This window comes from Balaenoptera ricei, chromosome 19, assembly GCF_028023285.1.
Source record: "Balaenoptera ricei isolate mBalRic1 chromosome 19, mBalRic1.hap2, whole genome shotgun sequence".
In the NCBI taxonomy this organism is placed as follows: Eukaryota; Metazoa; Chordata; class Mammalia; order Artiodactyla; family Balaenopteridae; genus Balaenoptera; species Balaenoptera ricei.
Genome location: NC_082657.1, coordinates 7,537,331 through 7,556,397, shown reverse-complemented (window position 1 = coordinate 7,556,397; position 19,067 = coordinate 7,537,331). Strand labels below are relative to the sequence as shown.

The window sequence follows — 19,067 nt, the reverse complement described above, 5'->3', positions numbered from 1 at the left end:
GGCGGTGCCCGCCCCCCGGCCAGCGCCATTGGTCTGCGCCCGGGGGCGGGGCTCCCGCGTCTCTCATTGGTGGACAGTGCAGGGTTCGCTTAGCCCCGCCACCGCCTTGGCTGCTGGTGCGAGCTCCAGTGGGCGGGGCTTGTCGCTGCGCTAGCTGATTGGCCTTCAGCTCTGTCAATCCGAAGCAAGGGGCCCCAAAATTGGCGGGGGAGGGAAGACGGTGGATAAGGAGGAAAGGAAGCGTGGGGGACGTGTGGTTGCCCGAAGAAGTGTTAAGAATTTTGCAATCGGCCTTAGTAAGGAGGCCTGGGTAAAAGGAGGAGGAGCCACGAGGCGTGGGGAATCGACTCAGCAGTTCTGGGAACTCATCTTCCAGAGCAGCCTGGATGGGCGGGGCCTGAAAAGTGACGCCGCGCCCACCAGGAGAACCACCGAGATTTTTGGAGGACCTGGCAGTCTAGAGGGGCCAGAAAGCCTCGTTCCTAGCGCGTTTCCGTTTCCGCTAGGATATTGGCGGTTGGTGAGCATCATGGCAACCGTGGTGAGTGTCGGCGTGTTGAGGGCTGAGGAGTCTCAAGGAGGAGGGGGCTGGACGGGGACTCTTGGATCTTAGCGCAGAGGAGGCTGGGGGCCTGGACTCCTGGATCTGAGGAAGGAGGGAGCTGGGGGCCTGGGCTTCTGGATCTGAGGGAGGAAAAAAGAAGGGACTAGGATACCGGCATCCTGGGTTCAAGTGAATATTTACGGTCTCAGTGGTCAAATCTGACTCCATCATCTTATAGGAACTCCAACTTCCAATCCTCTGGGCGCAACTAGTGGCCAATTCTCCAGTCCTTTGCCTTAAAGTCTGATGAGGGTTGTAGTGTCTTGGGCTCCAAGCCATCCAGCAGTCTTGGGTTGTTGATGGTGTGAATAGTACCTGAGTACAAGGAAGAAACACAGGCGGGGACCTGCCCTCTGCGCTTCAGGTCGTGGAGTTGCTTATTGAGTCTTGAGCCAAAAGAGAGAGTGTTGAGAACTCAGAGGGTGTCAGTAGAGAGCGGAAAGGGCCGGGAGCACAGAGGCTTAGGAACTTGTCATGGGGTTGTTTTAACCATTTTCATATTCCCAGCATTTCATCAGGGCATGCCCAGCGTGGATGCTCAATAAGTTATCACTTGCACTGGGCCAGGCACCAAGTACTTTTCTGAGAAACATCTGAATGAAGAAGGGATGTAGCCTTGGCTTGGGGGTTGGACGTGGCTTCCAGATGCCTCGGTTCCCATGGTGACCTCAGTCAAGATGGGGCTAGGGTCGGGATGAGAGTTAACTGGTGCCTGAGGGGTGACATGTGAGTCTGTTTCTGTTGTCATGGCAAAGGGGGTGGATGGGGAAGTGGAAGAGGAAAGGGCAGTGGCCACACTCCTGAGACCCAGTTTGCATGGGTGTGGATGAAGTATTGGGAGTATGAGGGGATGGTAGGAGCTGAGTTTTGTTTCCATGGGATCAGCAGGCAGCGGGGGGTAGGAGAGGCTTATGGTGAAAGGAAAGGTTTTGTAGGAGGCAGGTCTGTATGTTGGGATTGCTGAGGGTTGGGATTCCTGGACCAATGTCTATCTTTTGTCTCGAGTAGAGTCTGATAGGCTGTATAGGGGTGGGTGAGAGTATGTTCTCAATCTTCTGATAGCGGTTTGGGGGCAGTGAGCAACCTCCTGTGAGGAAGAGTAAGTGGGAGAGGTCACAAACTGCAAGGGAGGAGGCTTGTGACTATGTGGTGGTCAGGAAGTCTGAACTCTTGGTTCCAGAGAGAGGAGGGTTTTCCTTGGGTTGGATGCCTGCATCTCCTCTCATTCTGGTTAGGAGACCTGTGAGGAGGAGGAGGGTTGGGGGCAGGTGGTCAAGGAGCTGGGTCAGCGTGCTGCCTTCTTAGGCCTCCCTTTCTTTATTCACCCCAGGCAACCTCTAATCTACTTTGTGTCTCTAGATTTATCTATTCTGGACATTTCATATAAACGGAATCATTCGACATGTGACCTTTTGTGTCTGGCTTCTTTCACTCAGCATAATGTTTTCAAGGTTCATCCATGTTGTAGCGTGGATCAGAACTTCATCCCTTTTTTAAAAAAATATTATTTACTTATTTATGTAAATTTATTTATTTATTTTTGGCTGCGTTGGGTCTTTTTTTTTTTTTTAAGAATTGTATGCTGCGTTGGGTCTTCATTGCTGTGCGTGGGCTTTCTTTAGTTGCGGTGAGCGGGGGCTACTCTTCCTTGTGGTGCGCGGGCTTCTCGTTGCGGTGGCTTCTCTTGTTGCGGAGCACGGACTCTAGGCGCACGGGCTTCAGTAGTTGTGGCATGCGGGCTCGGTAGTTGTGGCTCGTGGGCTCTAGAGCGCAGGCTCAGTAGTTGTGGCGCACAGGCTTAGTTGCTCCGCGACATGTGGGATCTTCCCAGACCAGGGCTCGAACCCGTGTCTCCTGCATTGGCAGGTGGATTCTTAACCACTGCGCCACCGGGGAAGTCCCTTCATCCCTTTTTATGGCTGAATAATATTTCGTTTTATGGCTACCCCATATTTTGTTTATCTATCCGTTGATGGATGTTTTGGGTTTTTTCCACCTCTTGGTTATACATAACATTGCCATGAATATCTGAGTGGATCTCCATTCGGTTCTTGAATTGTCCCAGGCGGTGTTTACTCATCTCTCTCCCCCACGTGAGAAGGGATAATGTCTGACTTTGCTCTTTGGAAAGCTGGGGACACAGGAGACCTCGGTACCTGCTTGTTGAGTGAGCTCAGCACTTCAGGGCTTCATTCATTCAAACTCCAAACATTGAGCCCCAAGGGAGACCAGTGAGATGTGGGCTGTGCCCTTCATGGGACTCACATCCATTGGAGCCAAGAACATTGATCCAACAGTCTACCTTGTGAGTGTGAGCTCAGACTCCCAAAAGAGGCCATTCCTTCTGTCTGGACATCCAGAGACCCTAAAATTAGCCGGGCAGGGGCTGCTGCATTAAGAGGGCCTCCCTTAATGAGTGACGCTTGATCTGATTCAGTGAGTGGGGTGGGGAGAGCAGGCCAGACCAGGGACCTGCACATGCAAAGGCCTAGTGACAGAGAGCTGGGGCAGCGAGGCGCAAGGGGGGGCTGGGAGATCAGCGGGGGCCAGAACACATCCAAGTTAATGCCCACTCTGCATCTGTCCTCGCAGCTCTGGGGGACGGGGAGGACTTCTTCCTTCAGCAAATAATTCCTGGGCATCAAACATGGGCCCAGCCCTGGGGACGGGGCTGTGAATGAGACAGACACAGTCCTTGGCTTCCTGGGACTGACAGCGTAACGGGGTCAACCCACCAGCCCTAGTGGGTGACAACTGAGGAGGATCTGGTGTTTGGGACGCCAGCCCCCCTGTGGGGAAGAGTGGAAAGGACTGTCTTGTGGGAGGCGGGCAGGAGGGACAGAGGAGGGCTTGTTGAAAGCTGGGACCGCAAAGGCTCTTACTGATGCGTCTTCCTCCAACCCCAGACAGCCACAACCAAGGTCCCAGAGATCCGCGACGTGACGAGGATTGAGCGTATCGGTGAGTGAGCGTGGATCAGGCATAGGACCTAGCCCCTGCCTGCCCCCTGTACCCCTGACAGAGCCAACTTACCCAGGACCCCCGAGAGGGAGTCGGCCTGCACACCATCCCACCATCCCCCGTCCCCCCTATCTAAGGAGGGAGGATCCTGAGTTCCAGAGCAGGTCAGATGGCTGGGGGCCGGGGTGGGGTGGACCATGCCAGGCCTCAACCCCAGGCGCTACTGCTGCTGGCTTGGCTTCCCTGGCGGGGCTCCCGGATGCCCCAGCATCCTGCTTGGAAATCGTGAAAGTGGATATTTGCTGAGTGCTGACTGGAGTTGGCCCTGCACTGACTGTCCCAAACCCCCAGCACTCGCATCATCTCTGTGAGGGCGGGGACCTGGTCTGTCTCCGTCCTAGCGGTGTGCCCAGCACAGGCCCTGGCAGACCAGACGCTCCACAGATAACCATTGAATATGAGTTTGCATCCCTTGAATCCTTACAGTAGCCCCACAAGGCGCCTCTTGTGACTGTCATCTCATTTTTAGCTGAGGTGACCAAGACTCAGAGCAGTCAAGCCCCTGGTCCCAGCTCACCCGGGACCAGGAAGTTGGGGTGTAGTGGCAACAACAGGGTGCAGCCTTTGCAAAGAGCCTTACTTGCAAGGAGGAGACTACACTTATTTGTCCACATTCATTCATTCAGAGCTTCCAGAAGAGGCAGTAAAGGGCTCCTGCCTATGAACCTGGGTTCTGGAAGCACGCTGCTGGGTGCCACTTCTGAGCCACGTAGTGAGGGGCTAGTTGCTGTCTGTGCCTCAGTTTCCTTACCTGCAAAACGGTGGGAGAGTAGTTCACCTCCTCGGTTGACATAAGGTACAATAAGGTAAAGCACTTAGCTATCAAGGGCCAGCCCTGCTGGGAGCTGAGGACCCAGGAGACTCTAGCTGCACCGAATCCCTGCCCTCGGCGTGCCTACAGTCCAGCACAGGGGTTGACACATCTTTCCTTAAAGTGCCAGATAGTAAATCTTCTCTGTTGAAAGTAATCAATTCTGCTGCAGCAGTGCGAGAGCACCCCCAGATGGTATGTAAGCGAATGGACATGGCTGTGTGCCAATAAAACTTTATTTACAAAAACAAGTGCCCACCCACAGGCTGTAGTTTGCCCAGCCCTGGTCTAGTGTAAAACATTGGAATCCTGCGTCTTCACCTCTCACTGGCCGTGTGGTCTTGGGCAAGGGACCTAACCTCTCTGAACTCCTCCCCGCCTCCATGTCAATGAGGGCCTGGGGGCAATTATTGAGCCCTGGCCATGAGCCAGGGTGATAATAGCTGAGACTCTTGTTCTCAGAGTTACATGGAATGAGATTAGAACCTGGGAGGTCACTCAGACCACCATGTAGCCTAAGAGCCACTCTTATTTACTGAGCATTTACCATGTCCGGCCATCCTCCCAGTGAGGTGGGGAATCGAGGTGCCCCTGTGACCGAGGAGGAAACCAGGGCTCAGCGGGGAAGCCCCTCAGGCCACACATCGACACGAGCTGGCTGATAACCGTGTCTTCTGGTTCTTTCCCCACACACAGGCGCTCACTCCCATATCCGGGGGCTGGGGCTAGACGATGCCTTGGAGCCACGGCAGGTAGAGCCCAGGGGGCCGGGGTGGGAAGGCTGCTCCATGGGGGCCTCGGGCAGAGGGGACCCAGGGCTGTGGGGAGTACGGGGACTGCGTTATGATCTTCCAGACCTTTGTCTGCGCTGTATTTATAAAATTCAGTGGCATGTGCAGTTTTATCGTTCTTTAAAAAATGGGGGTGGAAAAGGCTTTTTTGGCTTTTTTTCTGAAGTCCCAGCCAACAATGTCCTGTTTGATCTCATCAGCCTGGAGGTGGTAGAAATGCAGTAGTAGCCCAGTAGGAAGTCACCTTGTGTGCTCTGTCACCTCCCACCCCCAGGCTTCCCAGGGCATGGTGGGCCAGCTGGCGGCCCGGAGGGCAGCTGGCGTGGTGCTGGAGATGATCCGGGAAGGGAAGATCGCCGGCCGGGCAGTCCTCATCGCCGGCCAGCCGGGTACTGGGAAGACGGCCATCGCCATGGGTAAGACACCTCTCAGGGCAGGATCTCTTCTGGCCTTGCCAGATGATCCCTCCCGTGTAAGTCAGGGTCAGGTTCAGCCATGTTTAACAGACAGCCCAAAATGGCAGTGGCTTAAACACTATGGGTTTATTCTCTCCCATAGAAGAACCTGAATGTAGGCCAATTCAGCCTTGTTGAACAGTGAAGGCTCCTACCTTCCTGCCTCCACGTCACTTGCTTCCATGTCAGGGTCACCTCATGTTGCAAGAAGATGGCCTACGCTCCAGCCATCCCACCCATACTCCATATGGGAAGAAGGAGATAGAGTAATTGCAATGAGGGTGTACCTCCTAGAGGTAGCTCCCTTTAAGCAGCTGTCTTGGGACTCCCACACGCTCTTGCTTATATTTTATTGACTAGAGCTTAATGGCTACACTCTGCTGCACAAGAATGAGACACTAAAACTTATTTTAATATTTTAATTGGGATCACTGCTACCCTAAGAAAATGGGGGGTCTGGAACGAAGGAAGATGGGAAAGATGGGCATTGCATAGACAGCCAGCAGTCTCTTTTGCAATGCATTAGTGATTTAAGATCTTTTTACTCACAACTGTCCCTCATCCTTGTTGAGCTCCTATTCATCCTTCAAAACCCTACCCAGGCATCTTTTCCTCATTGAAGCTTTCCTGGACTCTCCTCTCTTCCCACTCATTCCCACCTTTGTGCCTTGACTGTGGGGCCAGGCAGTGAGAATCAAGGTAACAGCTAGGTCTGCAGTTAAGATAAAGTAGCACTCATTCGGGTACCCTGGTGTGCCAGGCCCTGGACCAGACACTGCGGACACTAAGATGATTAAGACCAAAGTCCTGACTTTAAGAAGCTTCCGGCCTGGAGGAAGTGTTCGTGGACACGGTCCCGTCCAGGGTGATGAACAGAGGAGGCTTCTACCTCCGATGAGGGGTGGTGGGGAGAGAAAACGGGGTGGTGGTTGCCAGGAGAGACTTCCCAGGTGAGTCAGTGCCTAAACTAAGACTTGTAGGATGTCTGGGAGTCTCCTGGACAGACAGTAGGGAGCAGGACACCCAGGCACAGAGTGTGACACACATCTGTAAAGGGGACCAAGGAGAGTTCCCAGCTCACACTGGTCAGGAGGGTTTGGTGACTTCCTGTCCGGGAGACTTGGCTCAGAGCTGGGCAGAGCCCTCAGGAAGGGGAGCTGGCAGAGGGGCTCAGCGCTTGGAGTGATGGCAGGAATGGCCCTGCTGTCTACCAGCCAGCTCCAGGCCCCAGACCATAGAGGAGACCCGTCCCTGTGCTGGTTCCAGACCATGTGGCGGAGTCATGGTTGAGCACCAGTGTATGCCTGCCCGCCCTCGTAATCGCTCCTGTGCAGGGTGCCATCCCGTGCCAGTGCTTGTCATGTTATCGGTCCCATTACACAGAGGGGCAAACCGGCTTGGGGAGCAGACTTCTCAAGGTCACCCGGTGCTAAGCACCGAAGCCGGGATTCGAACCTACGCAGTCTGACTCTCTTACCTTCAATATCAGCCCCTTGCCTCTACCCCTGCTCATCACCCCCAAGCCCTGAGGCTAAACAGCTCTTAGAGGTTGGGAGGCAGGCTTGGCAAGTTATAGAGTCGTAAGGTTCGCCCTCTGGGCAGCGCAGGGTTCTGATCCAGGGCCTGCCCACGCGGCCCTCCGTCCCCTGCCTTCTCTGCGTCGCCCTGTCTGCCGCTCAGCACCCTGCCCCTCTCCTGCTCTCCTGCCTGAGGAGGGAGAAGAGCTGGTTTGCCACAGAGCGGGTGTTGGGGACCTGGTGCCAGGTCCGCCCCCACCTACCCAGGCTGCCTCCCCTCCTTCCCAGGCATGGCACAGGCCCTGGGCCCTGACACCCCGTTCACAGCCATTGCCGGCAGTGAGATCTTCTCCCTGGAGATGAGCAAAACGGAGGCGCTGACACAGGCCTTCCGGCGCTCCATCGGTGTGCGCATCAAGTAAGCAGGGGGTGGTGCCAGCTCCCAGCGGCCTTGGGACATCCCCCCCTGGCCCTGGCCAGCTTATCCTGCACCCAAGGGCTCACAGGAGTTGGCAATTCCTGAGGGCCCAGGCCTCGGGCTCTCTCCTTAGATCTGTTCTCTGCCCAGGGAGGAGACCGAGATCATCGAAGGGGAGGTGGTGGAGATCCAGATTGATCGGCCAGCAACAGGGACGGTGAGTCTGCTCCCGAGTCTAGGCTACGCCCAGGGCTGGAGGGTGGGGGTCCACCTGCACTTTTAACACCTGTAAACAGCCTCCTAAATTAGTCTCATCTATTGCAATTAAATTTTGAATTTTAAAAACATGGTAGGAGAGTCTTTAAATATAGGGAAAGCTATTCCCCAGATAGTTCTTTAAATTAGATTTTGATTACAGAAGAAATCTGTGGATACATCCTCCCTTTAAAAATGAACAAGCAGGGCTTCCCTGGTGGCGCAGTGGTTGAGAATCTGCCTGCCAATGCAGGGGACCATGGGTTCGAGCCCTGGTCTGGGAAGATCCCACATGCCACGGAGCAACTGGGCCCGTGAGCCACAATTACTGAGCCTGCGCGTCTGGAGCCTGTGCTCTGCAACAAGAGAGGCCGCGATAGTGAGAGGCCCGCGCACCGCGATGAAGAGTGGCCCCCGCTTGCCACAACTGGAGAGAGCCCTCGCACAGAAATGAAGACCCAACACAGCCATAAATAAATAAATTAAAAAAAAAAAAAAAATGAACAAGCAAAACTCCCTGTAACTCCCTCCCCAATCCCAGTTCTTTTATGCTGCTGCCTGTCCCTACAAAGGGAGCACCTCACTGTGGAAACAATTCCAGGACACAGGAGAGACTCCAATGTGCTGGGAAAAGCCCGGACTTGGCGACTGTTCATCTTGTGAGGAGGGGCGTGGCATTTTGTTTTCTTAGCTTATCTCGTGGGGAGGGGCGTGGCATTTTTTGTTTTCTTAGTTGTGTTTAGCTGAGTTCTTCTGGGTTTGTGATCGACAAAAACTGCCTTTCATTTGGGTATAAAAAAGGAGTGTTACAGTGGGACCCCTTTGGCCATTCTGTGAGACCTCAGGTCCCTGTTGTTTTTATAGATTTTGTCTTTTAGGTTTTTGTTTGTTTCTTTACTGGAGTTTTAATAATAGCTTTATTAATGTGCAGTTGACAGCCAATAAGCCACGCCCTTGAAGGTTTACAGGATGTTAGGCTTTGACACACATGCACCCAGGAAGCTGTCACCGCAGTTGTGACAGTGGATATCTTCGTCAAGCCCCCAAAGCTGCCCCATGTCATGCTTGTTCTGAAGCTGTGTTAGGGAGACATCGGGCCCGTCTCTGAGCCCCTTGCCTGGCATGTCACCCCTCAGGGCTCCAAGGTGGGCAAGCTGACCCTCAAGACCACAGAGATGGAAACCATATACGACCTGGGCACTAAGATGATCGAGTCCCTGACCAAGGACAAGGTCCAGGCTGGGTGAGCAGTGGGGGCCGCACCAGGTGGTCAGGGTAGGGGAGCTCTGGCCCTTCCTTTCCTCACCCCCGCCCTCCATCCCCTGCAGGGATGTGATCACCATCGACAAGGCCACGGGCAAGATCTCCAAGCTGGGACGCTCGTTCACACGCGCTCGAGACTATGACGCCATGGGCTCCCAGGTGGGTCAGGGCTCCAGGTCCCCTCCATCAGGCACCAGGATGTTTCTCCTCCATCACCCCAGGGCCCACAGGGTCTGGATCCTCCTGTCACCCCAACCCCATGTCCCTGGTACTCCTGGTTCTTCCCTGTACCCTCTAGGACAGCTGGGACCCCTCAGCTTGGCACTTGGCTCATGGTTTCCGGGGTCCTCCAGGAACCCCCATATCCTTCAGTGCTGTTGACTGCCCTGGTCTTGACTACCTCTTGGGCCTGGGGTTTCTGGGTAACCCCCATCTGGATTCTTAGTTCCATTCCAGGGAGCCCCAGTCTCCCCCAGACGGCCCCTTGGGCCCCCCCACTTCATGCTCTTTTCTGCCCTTGTCCACACTGAACCCCACCCCGGCCCCATAGACCAAGTTCGTGCAGTGCCCAGACGGGGAGCTCCAGAAACGCAAGGAGGTGGTGCACACGGTGTCCCTGCACGAGATTGACGTCATCAACTCCCGCACCCAGGGCTTCCTGGCCCTCTTCTCAGGTGAGGCCCAGCCGTCGTCGCCCCCCGCCCCAGGGGGCCTAGCAGCTCCCCTCTCCCTCTCCCATCCACCAGTACGGCCCCCCCCGTGACCATGGCTTTTCCCCTCTTCCTCCATCCCTGTTCGCCGACTCCTGTTCTTCTCCGTCTGTGAGTGTGGTTCTTCTCTCCCCCTGTGTTGCCTCTCTGGGACACCTCCGACTCCCTGGCCCTCCCGTCGTGCTGCCACTCCAGGCTTGGTCTCTCTCCCCTCTGTCCCCGGCGTCCCATCCTTCTGCATCTTGGTCCACCCTCCAGCCCTGGATCCCTGTCTTGTCTCTGACACCCCGCCTCCCGCAGGTGACACAGGGGAGATCAAGTCAGAAGTCCGAGAGCAGATCAATGCCAAGGTGGCCGAGTGGCGGGAGGAGGGCAAGGCGGAGATCATCCCCGGCGTGAGTACCAGGACAGGGCCAGGGCAGGGGACGTTGCGGTGGGGGAGAAGAGTGGGCGCAGGAGGTGGGTTTGACATCCGCCCCCCTGACCCCCAGGTGCTGTTTATCGACGAGGTCCACATGCTGGACATTGAGAGCTTCTCCTTCCTCAACCGGGCCCTGGAGAGTGACATGGCGCCTGTCCTCATCATGGCCACCAACCGCGGCATCACCCGGTGAGCCACTGCCGGCCCCTCAGAGGCCCCTGGGGAGAACGGGGACCTCTGGGTGGTGGGAACGGCCACTGGATAATCAGGGCACGTTTGGTGAGCACCTCGTTAGGGAGGGGTGGGCTTGGCTATCCCCGAGCTTTGTGGCCCAGACAAGACAGTGTACTTTCCCCTCAAACAAAAGTAGGTGGCTGGTCAGGGCTGGTGGGCAACTCTGCTCCACAGGGAAGTCCAGGTGCCATGTTCTTTCTGTTTTCTTGTTCCCTTAAGGCTCCAGTTCCCAAACTGTGTGCCAAGGCACCCCAGGGTACTGCAGAGAACACAGGAGTGCTGTGGGATGTGTTTTGGTTTTTTTTTTTGGCTGCACTGGGTCTTCGTTCCTGTGCGCAGGCTTTCTCTAGTTGCGGCGAGTGGGAGCAACTCTTCGTTGCAGTGCGCAGGCTTTTCATTATGGTGGCTTCTCTTGTTGCAGAGCACGGGCTGTAGGCGTGCGGGCTCAGTAGTTGTGGCGCACGGGCTTAGTTGCTCCGCAGCATGTGGGATCTTCCCGGACCAGGGCTCGAACCCGTGTTCCCTGCATTGGCAGGCGGATTCTTAACCACTGCGCCACCAGGGGAGCCCCTGTGGGATGTTTTAAGGTTTTAAGGGATGCACAGTGACATGTTTCGGACGCTGCAGAAAATACTACAATTAAGTTGCTTACACCTAACTGCTTAATAGAAATAAAGGGAACGAAGCTTAGTATTTCTCTTGACCTAAGGGTACCATGGAAAAGATCCTGAGACATGAAGGGTACCAGTTGCCGTAAAGCTTGGGAACCTCTGCCCTAGGGGGTGCTGTGCCATGTCCTCCCTGCTGGCTCTTCCCCACCTCATCTACGTTTCAAGAGTCCACAGGAAGGTAGAAGGAAGTGGAGGGCAGAGAGCTCGCAAGAGGCTGGGGCCCAAAGGCTGCACCCAGCACGGCCACCTGGACCCATTACCCAGGGCTGCTCAGGTGTGTGGCAGCACCTGGCCGCGCGGTAGCCCAGTGACCAGCACCTCCAGGGCAGCAGCCGTGTGCCAGCTGCAGTGCAGGGAAGACAGGAGCGTGGCTACTGGGGGCCGCAGGCAGGTCGTCCTTGGCTCTGTGCTTGGCCCTTTTCCAGGATGAACTGCTTGGCCCCCTCAGAAGAAGCTCGGGAGGTAATATTGTCTCAGCCCTGCTTTATTATTTTTTTATTTTTTTGGCCATGCATCACAGCTTGCAGGATCTTAGTTCCCCAAGCAAGGATCAAACCCGTGCCCCCTGCAGTGGAAGCGCGGAGTCCTAACCACCCAGACCACCAGGGCATTCCCTCGGCCCCATTTTAAAGCTGGGGACAGCAAGGCCTGGTAACTTGCCCAAGGTCACACGTAGAAGGCGGCAGGGCCAGAATTTGGTATCCAGATGACAGGGTTGGATGAGAGCAGCTGAGAGCATGTTTGTAGCAGCTGCAGGTCAGGCTGTGGGAACAGGGGTGTCTCCTGTGAGGGGCAGCAAACGCAGCCACTCCTCTGCAGATTCCGTATTTGTGGATCTGCTTACTCGCTACAGTTGATTTGTAGCCCCCAAATTGGTATCCATCACACTTTGGCGGTCATTCGCAAACGTGTGCAGAGCAGGAAAAAATTGAATCGCCCACGGCAGACAGTCCAGACAAGGGTCGAAGCAGGCAGTGCTGTGCCTCCTAGTTTCAGTTCACAGGCTGTAAATAAGTGTCCTTTTCCTGATCTATTTAGTGCCACATTTGTCACATTGTATGCTTTTTGTTCCTGGTAACTTTGCTGTTTAAAATGGCCCCCAGCTGTCCAGCGTCGCTAAGCACAAGAAGGCAGGGATGTGCCGTACGGAGAAAACACATGTGTTAGATGAGCTTCCTTCAGGCACGAGTTCAAGTGCTACTGGCTATGAGTTCAGCATGAATAAGTCAATAATGTATATTGAATAAGGTGTCTTTAACCTGAAACCAGGCTACCTATTGGTTGGTTGCCAAAAATTGTGACCAGAGGCTCACAAGAGCCTAACCCTGTATTTGCTAGTTGAATGTTCGCCTCCACTTTGTAGAATGCAGCTACCATGAATAACGGGAATCTGCTGTTTCCTAGCACCACGTGCCAGGCCTTGTGCTGGGCCAGGTGCAGGCGGGGACGGGACCGGCACAGTGGCTTCCCTTGCGGAGCTCTGTGTCAAGCAGAGGAGTGGGACCTTGATCCGGTAATCCCGGACACAGATATCTAGCGAAAACCAGCTCAGCTCCAGGGGGATTGATGCAGTCAGGGCGTGGCTGCGCCTTCGGGCAGTGACACCAGCCCAGAGCTGAAGGCTGCTGGGTATTTGGTCCAGTGAGCCAGCGAGCGGGCTGCGGCCGAGGGGGTTGGTAGGGGTGGGGTGTTCTGAGTAGAGGGAGTGGAGAGCCAGGTTCTAAGAGCATCACCCTGACAGCCTCCCTTCCCCCTCCTCCCCAGGATCCGGGGCACCAGCTACCAGAGCCCCCACGGCATCCCCATTGACCTGCTGGACCGCCTGCTTATCGTCTCGACCTCTCCCTACAGCGAGAAAGACACAAAGCAGATCCTCCGCATCCGGTGCGGGTGGGGGCCCCCCGGCCTTCCGGGACAGGTCCAGGCTGCAGGCCTGGGAGGCAGGGCTGGTGTCCACCCTGTGTGACACGTGGCGACACTGAGGTCTGAGGGGGAGGTCACTGGGCTGCCAGAAGCAGGACTGGGCTGGGCGTCCAAGCAGTGGCCTGTGATCGGGGAGGGGGGGGCTCTTTGGAGAAGGGAGGGGCTGTGCCGGTGACTGACCTTGGGGAAAGAGCCCTGGAAGGGGGAGGCTCAGGAGGCCCAAGGTTTGGGCCCAGCCTGTGCCTCGGTGGCTCTTCTGTGCTTCTGAGGACGTGGACTCCACGTGTACCCCGGGAGGTCCAGCAGCGCCACGGCCCTGGCTGAATGCCCCCTACGCCCCCTGCCCGCAGGTGTGAGGAGGAAGACGTGGAGATGAGTGAGGACGCCTACACGGTGCTGACCCGCATTGGGCTGGAGACCTCGCTGCGCTACGCCATCCAGCTCATCACGGCCGCCAGCCTGGTGTGCCGGAAACGCAAGGTCAGCGGCTGCGTCTGCCCAGGGGTCAGATGAGCGAGTGGAGGACATGCTACTCCCAGGGCTTTCCGTGGGCAGTTGCATTTAGTCCCAGAACCCAAATTTTCAAAGGCAGGGGACTTTGGTCTCTCGGGTTAATTGCTGTGGCTCCCAGCCTGACACACGGGAGGTGCTGAGTAAATATCTATTGGCGGCAAGTTGATGCCATTAAGTCCATTTTACAGGTGAAGAAACTGAGGGGTGGGGAGGTGGGGCCCACAGCCACGAGGTGGCCACGGCAGGATTTGAATCCAGGCGACCTGGCCCCAGAGTCCTCACCCTGACCCGCCTCCTGGGAGGGGCCCACTGAGGTCTCACGTCCCCTGTCAGGGCACCGAGGTGCAGGTGGATGACATCAAGCGGGTCTACTCGCTCTTCCTGGATGAGTCGCGCTCCACGCAGTACATGAAGGAGTACCAGGACGCCTTCCTCTTCAACGAGCTCAGTGAGTGTCCCCCTCCCCGCCTGCCCCAGAGAGGGAGGAGGGAGCCCGGCCTGGAGAGCTCAGGCCCTGCCCTCGGGGCCACACTGACCACGTGGCCTTCCTTCTCCCGACAGAAGGTGAAACCATGGACACCTCCTGAGCTGATATCACCTTCACCCCCGCTTCCCCATTTTCTACCAGAGTTCTGACACTGTGACTTTGTATAAAATGGTTCTGAAACTGGACCTGTTGTGTGTGTTGTGTGTGCGTGTGCACATACACAGGCACACACACCCTGAGACCCCAGAAAGACACCCCCAGAGTGCAGTTTGAGAAGTCTTTATTAGGAGGGATAGGGAGGAGCGTCTGCTGGCTCCAGGAGTTGGGGTGGGCATGGGAGGTTGAGGTGGGCATGAGAGGTTGAGGTGGGGATCCTTAGAGGAAGAGGAGGCCTGGGCGAGGGGAGCGGTCACAGGCCAAGGGCTGGGCTCTGGGACCCCCACAGTCAGAGCTGCTGAGGCGGCAGGGCCCGCAGTGACAGCTGAGGGCCACGGGAAAGGAGACCATTGGGTCCACACCAGGTGGGCAGCCGGGGAGCCGGATGGAGGCAAAGCGCAGCTCGCGGTAGGTGCACACTGGCTGGGGCACAGGCGGCAGGGCAGCCGGCAGCACCCGAACCTGGAGGTGGCGGGGTTGGGGGGGGGGGGCTTGGGTGTCTACTTGGGGCCAAGCCCTCCCCCGAGCTCCCCCACTGCACCCTACAGATCCCAGACTCGGGTGTCCAGAGGACCGTCTGTGCTCTCCCACATGCCCAGCCCCTGCCCCGGGTGGCGGGCCACCCTTCCACCCCCGGGGCCACTTTCTGTCTTCTGCGGGCCTGGCCCTGAGTAATCCACCTGGAGCTGAGATGGCAGCACCCACCCACCCTGGGCAACTCACCATGCTGGGGCAGTAGCCGGCACAGATACTGGTGGTGAAGGTGATGCAGACAGGGCAGGCCTCGTTCTCAGCGGCCAGGGTGGCGTTGATGGGCCGGCACAGCGGCCGCAGTGGCCCCCTGGGTGCCCACACCCCGGCCACGCTCAGCAGCAGCAACAGCAGCAGCCCCTGGGACAAGGCCAGTGCCTCAGGGCCAGCCTGAGCCCTCCGCCCCGAGTCCTTAGCACCCACCCCCCAGCCCTGCATACACACGTTCGGGGACCCTGACGTCTTCCATTCAAGAATCTCCCATCCCCATACCCAGGGACCCCAGATACCCCAGCACTTCAGATACCCACCCTCAGGCCCTGCACCAGCTGCTTCCCTCCTCCTGCCAGGAAGCTTGCTGGCTCTCCACACCCTTCTAGAAAGAGGCCTCCTTTGCCAGGTCACAGGACTCTCCCTCTTCCTTCCAGCCGTGGCCTGGATGTAGTCGCATGGGGCCCAGGGGCCCTGCGGTCTTACCTGGAGCATCTCCATCCTTGGTGTCTCCCCTGCTGCGTTTACCTGGTCTTATAGCTGCGGGCTGTGGGGGCGGCAAGGCCACTGGGGGCGGCAGCATGGTGGGGTAACCAGGACACTAATCTCCCCGGGGGCGAGAGGCAGACAAGGTCGGGGAGATGCAGGAATGGCCCAGTGGCGCCCCCCTCCCCCCACTCCCTGAGTGGCTTCCGCGCCAAGAAGCAGAAGACGCCCAAGGTGAAGCGGACTTCACAGACTCAGTCCCCAGGTGCTAGGGAGGCCGTGGTGGGAGCACAAGAAATAGGGTATAGGAGGCCGCAGTTGTGCCCCTTGCCTTGTGGACCCCCCTCTACCCACCCTGAGGGGAGCCCGCCAGAGGCTGGAGCGCCGCCCGCCCGTCTGACAACCCTCCAGTGGTGATAGGCTGAAGCCTCAACCCTGCTCCACCTGCCGTAGACTGAATCCGACTTCTTAGGAGGGATGTGGCTTCGATGTTGGATTCTGTCACCAGAGGTGGGGGTGTCCACCCAGACGCTCCGCCCCTCCACCAGGGATTCAGCGGGAATCCCACCTGCCCCACACTCAGGCCCCCAGAAACCAGGATGCCGGAACCGAACCCAGCAAAGAGCGTGGTTTAGGCTATTTAACTCTGTTGTTGACTGAGATAAGCTCTGCCCTTTCCGCCGCAGAGGGTGTGTCCCACCCTCTAGCCCACAGCCTCAAGGTACATTTTCCAGGCTCAGTCCCGCCCCCGCGATTGAATGGAAGTGTTAGATTCGCCCCGCCCACGGTCCACGCTCTGCCCCGCCCCCAGATGGGGGGCGGGGTTCCCGTCTTAGCCCCACCCAGTGTACCCCTAGTCCCAGTCTTCCAGTCTCGGCACTGTCCCCGCTTGGGGGGCGTGTCCAGGGCGGGGCTGGCCCGTCTGGCTCAGACCAGCGCCGGCTTTAAGCTGCTGTAGTTGGAGTTCTCGGTGCTGTAGGCTTGTGGCACGCTGTAGATGCCTGACTCGGGTTTCCAGTGGGGGCCGCCCCAGGGCAGCTCCAGCGGGCAGAAACGGTCGAGCCGGCGGAGTGGGTGCAGCGGGGGGCCGTAGGATTCTTGAGCCAGAGACAGCGCCCCGCGGTGCGGCACGACTGGCATCACCGGACGGGCGCGGGGCACGCGGATTTTCGGCGGCCGGAGTGGCCGAGAGGAGCACGGACCGGGCGGCTGCTTCGGGCCGTGGCCCCAGGCCTGGGGCGTCTCCCCGAAGCTCCAGGAGGTCACCGAGTCCTTGCGAGGGTAGCCTGACAACTCCTTCCTGTCGGGGGTTGGGGTGGAGGCACGATGGGGAGGGCACGGCTAGATAGATCCTCGAGGACACATTTGTAGGAGTCAGGGACCCTTTAGGAAGCATGGGACTGGGGAGTCCTAGCCTGCATTCCGGGGTCCTCGAGGTATTTAAGGGCCTGGAATCTGGGACTTTCGCATCCTCGGATAAGAGTTATCTGGGGGACTCAAATACCAAAGGAGGCCCGCCCTAGACCCTCAGGGCCACGTCCCCAGATCCAGAACTCCTTCTTGGGCCGTTTTCAGGCTTCTTGTTCCTGAGAGTTGACACTAAGTATATACCAGGGCGCTAAAAAAGGTAGGGGCTGGGTCTGAACTTCTGATTATTGCACGTGCAGGAGCTGAAGGCCGAGACTACTGAGTCAGAGACGGGGAGCCAACACCGGGGGGCTCGGCGTCCCACCAGCCTATGCGGGGGCTGTGCAGGGGGGGCGGTGCCAAGGGAGGACCCAGGCTCACTTCGAATAGGCCTGGAAGTCCCGGGCCGAAGTGGTCAGATAGAGCTGATGGCGGTCCAGGATGCCCTGGTCAGAAACAGTGAAAGGCCGGCCGGCCAACTCGGGGTTCTTCGTCCAGGGGATTAGAGCCTGAGGAGGATCGCGGGAGGAGGGATGAGCAAGAAAGGTTTCATACCCCTTTTCATGCCCTGTGCCCCAGACGGAGTTCCTCTTCCTTTGGCCTCAACAGCGCCTCTGAAACAGGCCGACACCCGCCCCCAGAATCAGAATCCTTCCTGGCCAGTTGCACGCCAGTGCACTTCACCTTCGCTCCCCAAATCAGAACCCTTACTAGCCTCACCTGCAAAGTCCAAATACTTTCTGCCCGTCATCGGACACAAAGCCAAGCACCCAGTCACTAAAAAACCTTCCTTGCTCCTCCCCTAGATTCAAACCTTCTCGGTCCCGCCCCTGGAATTCAGCTGTGCCTCGGGCGACTATTACTCCTTACACCTCCCTAACAGGGGAAGCCAGCCCCGCCTTCCGCCCCAGACCGGCCTCGGAATATTCAAGCTCCGCCCACACGTACATTAGGCTACCTAGCTCCGCCCGCAGCCTCAGAACCGCCTCCTAGGCCCGCCCCAGGATTTACTAGCTGTGCCCCCAGCCTCAGAGCTGGGATTTCGGGCTTCCAGTCCCCTCCTCCTCCTGGCTCCGCCTCAAAAGGCCTAAGCCCCTTCCCCACTCAATGTAACCTCCAGATTCTGTCCCACTCTTTAGACCCCAGACTCAAAATTCCCTCAGACCCCGCCCCAGGGTCTCAAAGCTCTGCCAGATCCTGCCACTGCGGTCTTCTCTGCTACCTGGGAAGGGCCCCCTCGGTTGTGGTCCGCAAGCTCCAGGGGCTGGGGCCCGATGAAGGAGGTGGCGCCCCGGTCCAGGCTGGGCCAGCCGGTGTACTGAGCCCTCGTCTCACTGCACTGGTGCTTTGTGATCAGAGGGAGGCGCCAGCCGCGGTGTCTGAGCTGCAAGAAGACGACGCGGGGACCCAACACGAGGGCGCACGGGACTCCAGTGCGGTCCCCAGCCTTGTCTCCCGCGGACCTGGGCATCCCAGAACCTTACTTTTTCCGCTACATCCTTGATCCCCACAGTCCGCGAGCGATCCGCAGGTTCTGGGGCCTTGGGCTGCGCGTAGGGCCCGCCGTGGGTCTTGGGCACGTGGGCCGAGCCCGAGGTTGTCTCCCATCTGCTTGTGACCTCGTCGAAAGCCCAAACACGCAAATCCTGCTTTGCGGCCGGGGGCAGGGGCTCCGCGACCGTGGACTGAGGAGAAGGTGCAGGACGTCAGCTAAAAAGACTCAGGAGTCTCGTCCGCAAGCCCTGATCTTTCCCAGTCAGTCCCCAGCCCTTTCCTCCCGCCAGTTCCAGGCATCCGGGTTCCCTGACCCCTCCTCTCTCAGACCCAGTCCCTGGAACCCTCCTCCTTCTGTCAGACAGGACTCTAAGCCCGGAACCCCCTTTTCTCTCAGCAGGTGTCTGGATCCCCAGGCCCCTCCTTCAGTCTGGGCCCCCAGTCTCCTCTTGGCTAAGAGCCTAGGGTCCTCTCACCTGCACAGTGGGCGGGGGAAAGGGCACGGGCGGGATACAGTGGTGGGCGACGCCACTGCTGGTGAGATGCCAGCTGGGCTGGGATCCAGGCACCTCTGTCCCAGAGATGGGGGACCGTGGGGGACCGGAGCGCCGAGCTAGGGTCCGACCCGCCATGGTCCCACCCCCGCCCCGTAGCCTAGCAGGAGCCGGCTTGTTGTTGCTGTTGCCCCG

The 19,067-nt window shown here is 57.8% G+C and overlaps 3 protein-coding genes across 3 annotated transcripts; 1 reads left to right on the top strand and 2 right to left on the bottom strand.

Annotated features, from left to right (window-relative positions):
* The first annotated feature begins 219 nt into the window (after positions 1–219).
* RUVBL2 (RuvB like AAA ATPase 2) lies at positions 220–14,279 on the top strand. Its single transcript, XM_059905028.1, has 15 exons — positions 220–541; positions 3,511–3,565; positions 5,133–5,188; positions 5,502–5,643; positions 7,488–7,617; positions 7,768–7,834; positions 9,009–9,115; positions 9,201–9,294; positions 9,686–9,809; positions 10,146–10,240; positions 10,337–10,455; positions 12,936–13,055; positions 13,445–13,574; positions 13,941–14,055; positions 14,169–14,279. The coding sequence occupies exons 1-15, from the start codon at positions 530–532 to the stop codon at positions 14,192–14,194; spliced, it is 1,392 nt and encodes a 463-aa protein (XP_059761011.1). The 5' UTR covers positions 220–529; the 3' UTR covers positions 14,195–14,279.
* Positions 14,280–14,389: 110 nt separating this feature from the next.
* LHB (luteinizing hormone subunit beta) lies at positions 14,390–15,235 on the bottom strand. Its single transcript, XM_059903919.1, has 2 exons — positions 14,974–15,235; positions 14,390–14,712 (listed from the first exon to the last, which is right to left on the bottom strand). The coding sequence occupies exons 1-2, from the start codon at positions 15,217–15,219 to the stop codon at positions 14,470–14,472; spliced, it is 489 nt and encodes a 162-aa protein (XP_059759902.1). The 5' UTR covers positions 15,220–15,235; the 3' UTR covers positions 14,390–14,469.
* Positions 15,236–15,243: 8 nt separating this feature from the next.
* Positions 15,244–19,053, bottom strand: SAXO3 (stabilizer of axonemal microtubules 3). Its single transcript, XM_059903920.1, has 5 exons — positions 18,855–19,053; positions 18,369–18,569; positions 18,107–18,268; positions 17,266–17,393; positions 15,244–16,777 (listed from the first exon to the last, which is right to left on the bottom strand). The coding sequence occupies exons 1-5, from the start codon at positions 19,008–19,010 to the stop codon at positions 16,405–16,407; spliced, it is 1,020 nt and encodes a 339-aa protein (XP_059759903.1). The 5' UTR covers positions 19,011–19,053; the 3' UTR covers positions 15,244–16,404.
* Positions 19,054–19,067: the final 14 nt, after the last annotated feature.

Excerpts from the sequence above, each read along its gene's own strand:
- SAXO3 (XM_059903920.1), bottom strand. The coding sequence starts at position 19,010 with ATGGCGGGTCGGACCCTAGCTCGGCGCTCCGGTCCCCCACGGTCCCCC. Across the intron at positions 18,269-18,368 it reads TCAAGGATGTAGCGGAAAAA|CTCAGACACCGCGGCTGGCG; the intron begins GTAAGGTTCTGG and ends GTCTTCTTGCAG. Across the intron at positions 16,778-17,265 it reads GACTTCCAGGCCTATTCGAA|GAAGGAGTTGTCAGGCTACC; the intron begins GTGAGCCTGGGT and ends AACCCCCGACAG.
- RUVBL2 (XM_059905028.1), top strand. Across the intron at positions 3,566-5,132 it reads GACGAGGATTGAGCGTATCG|GCGCTCACTCCCATATCCGG; the intron begins GTGAGTGAGCGT and ends CCCCACACACAG. Across the intron at positions 7,835-9,008 it reads ATCGGCCAGCAACAGGGACG|GGCTCCAAGGTGGGCAAGCT; the intron begins GTGAGTCTGCTC and ends GTCACCCCTCAG.
- LHB (XM_059903919.1), bottom strand. The coding sequence starts at position 15,219 with ATGCAGGGCTGGGGGGTGGGTGCTAAGGACTCGGGGCGGAGGGCTCAG. Across the intron at positions 14,713-14,973 it reads CCGGCTACTGCCCCAGCATG|GTTCGGGTGCTGCCGGCTGC; the intron begins GTGAGTTGCCCA and ends CGCCACCTCCAG.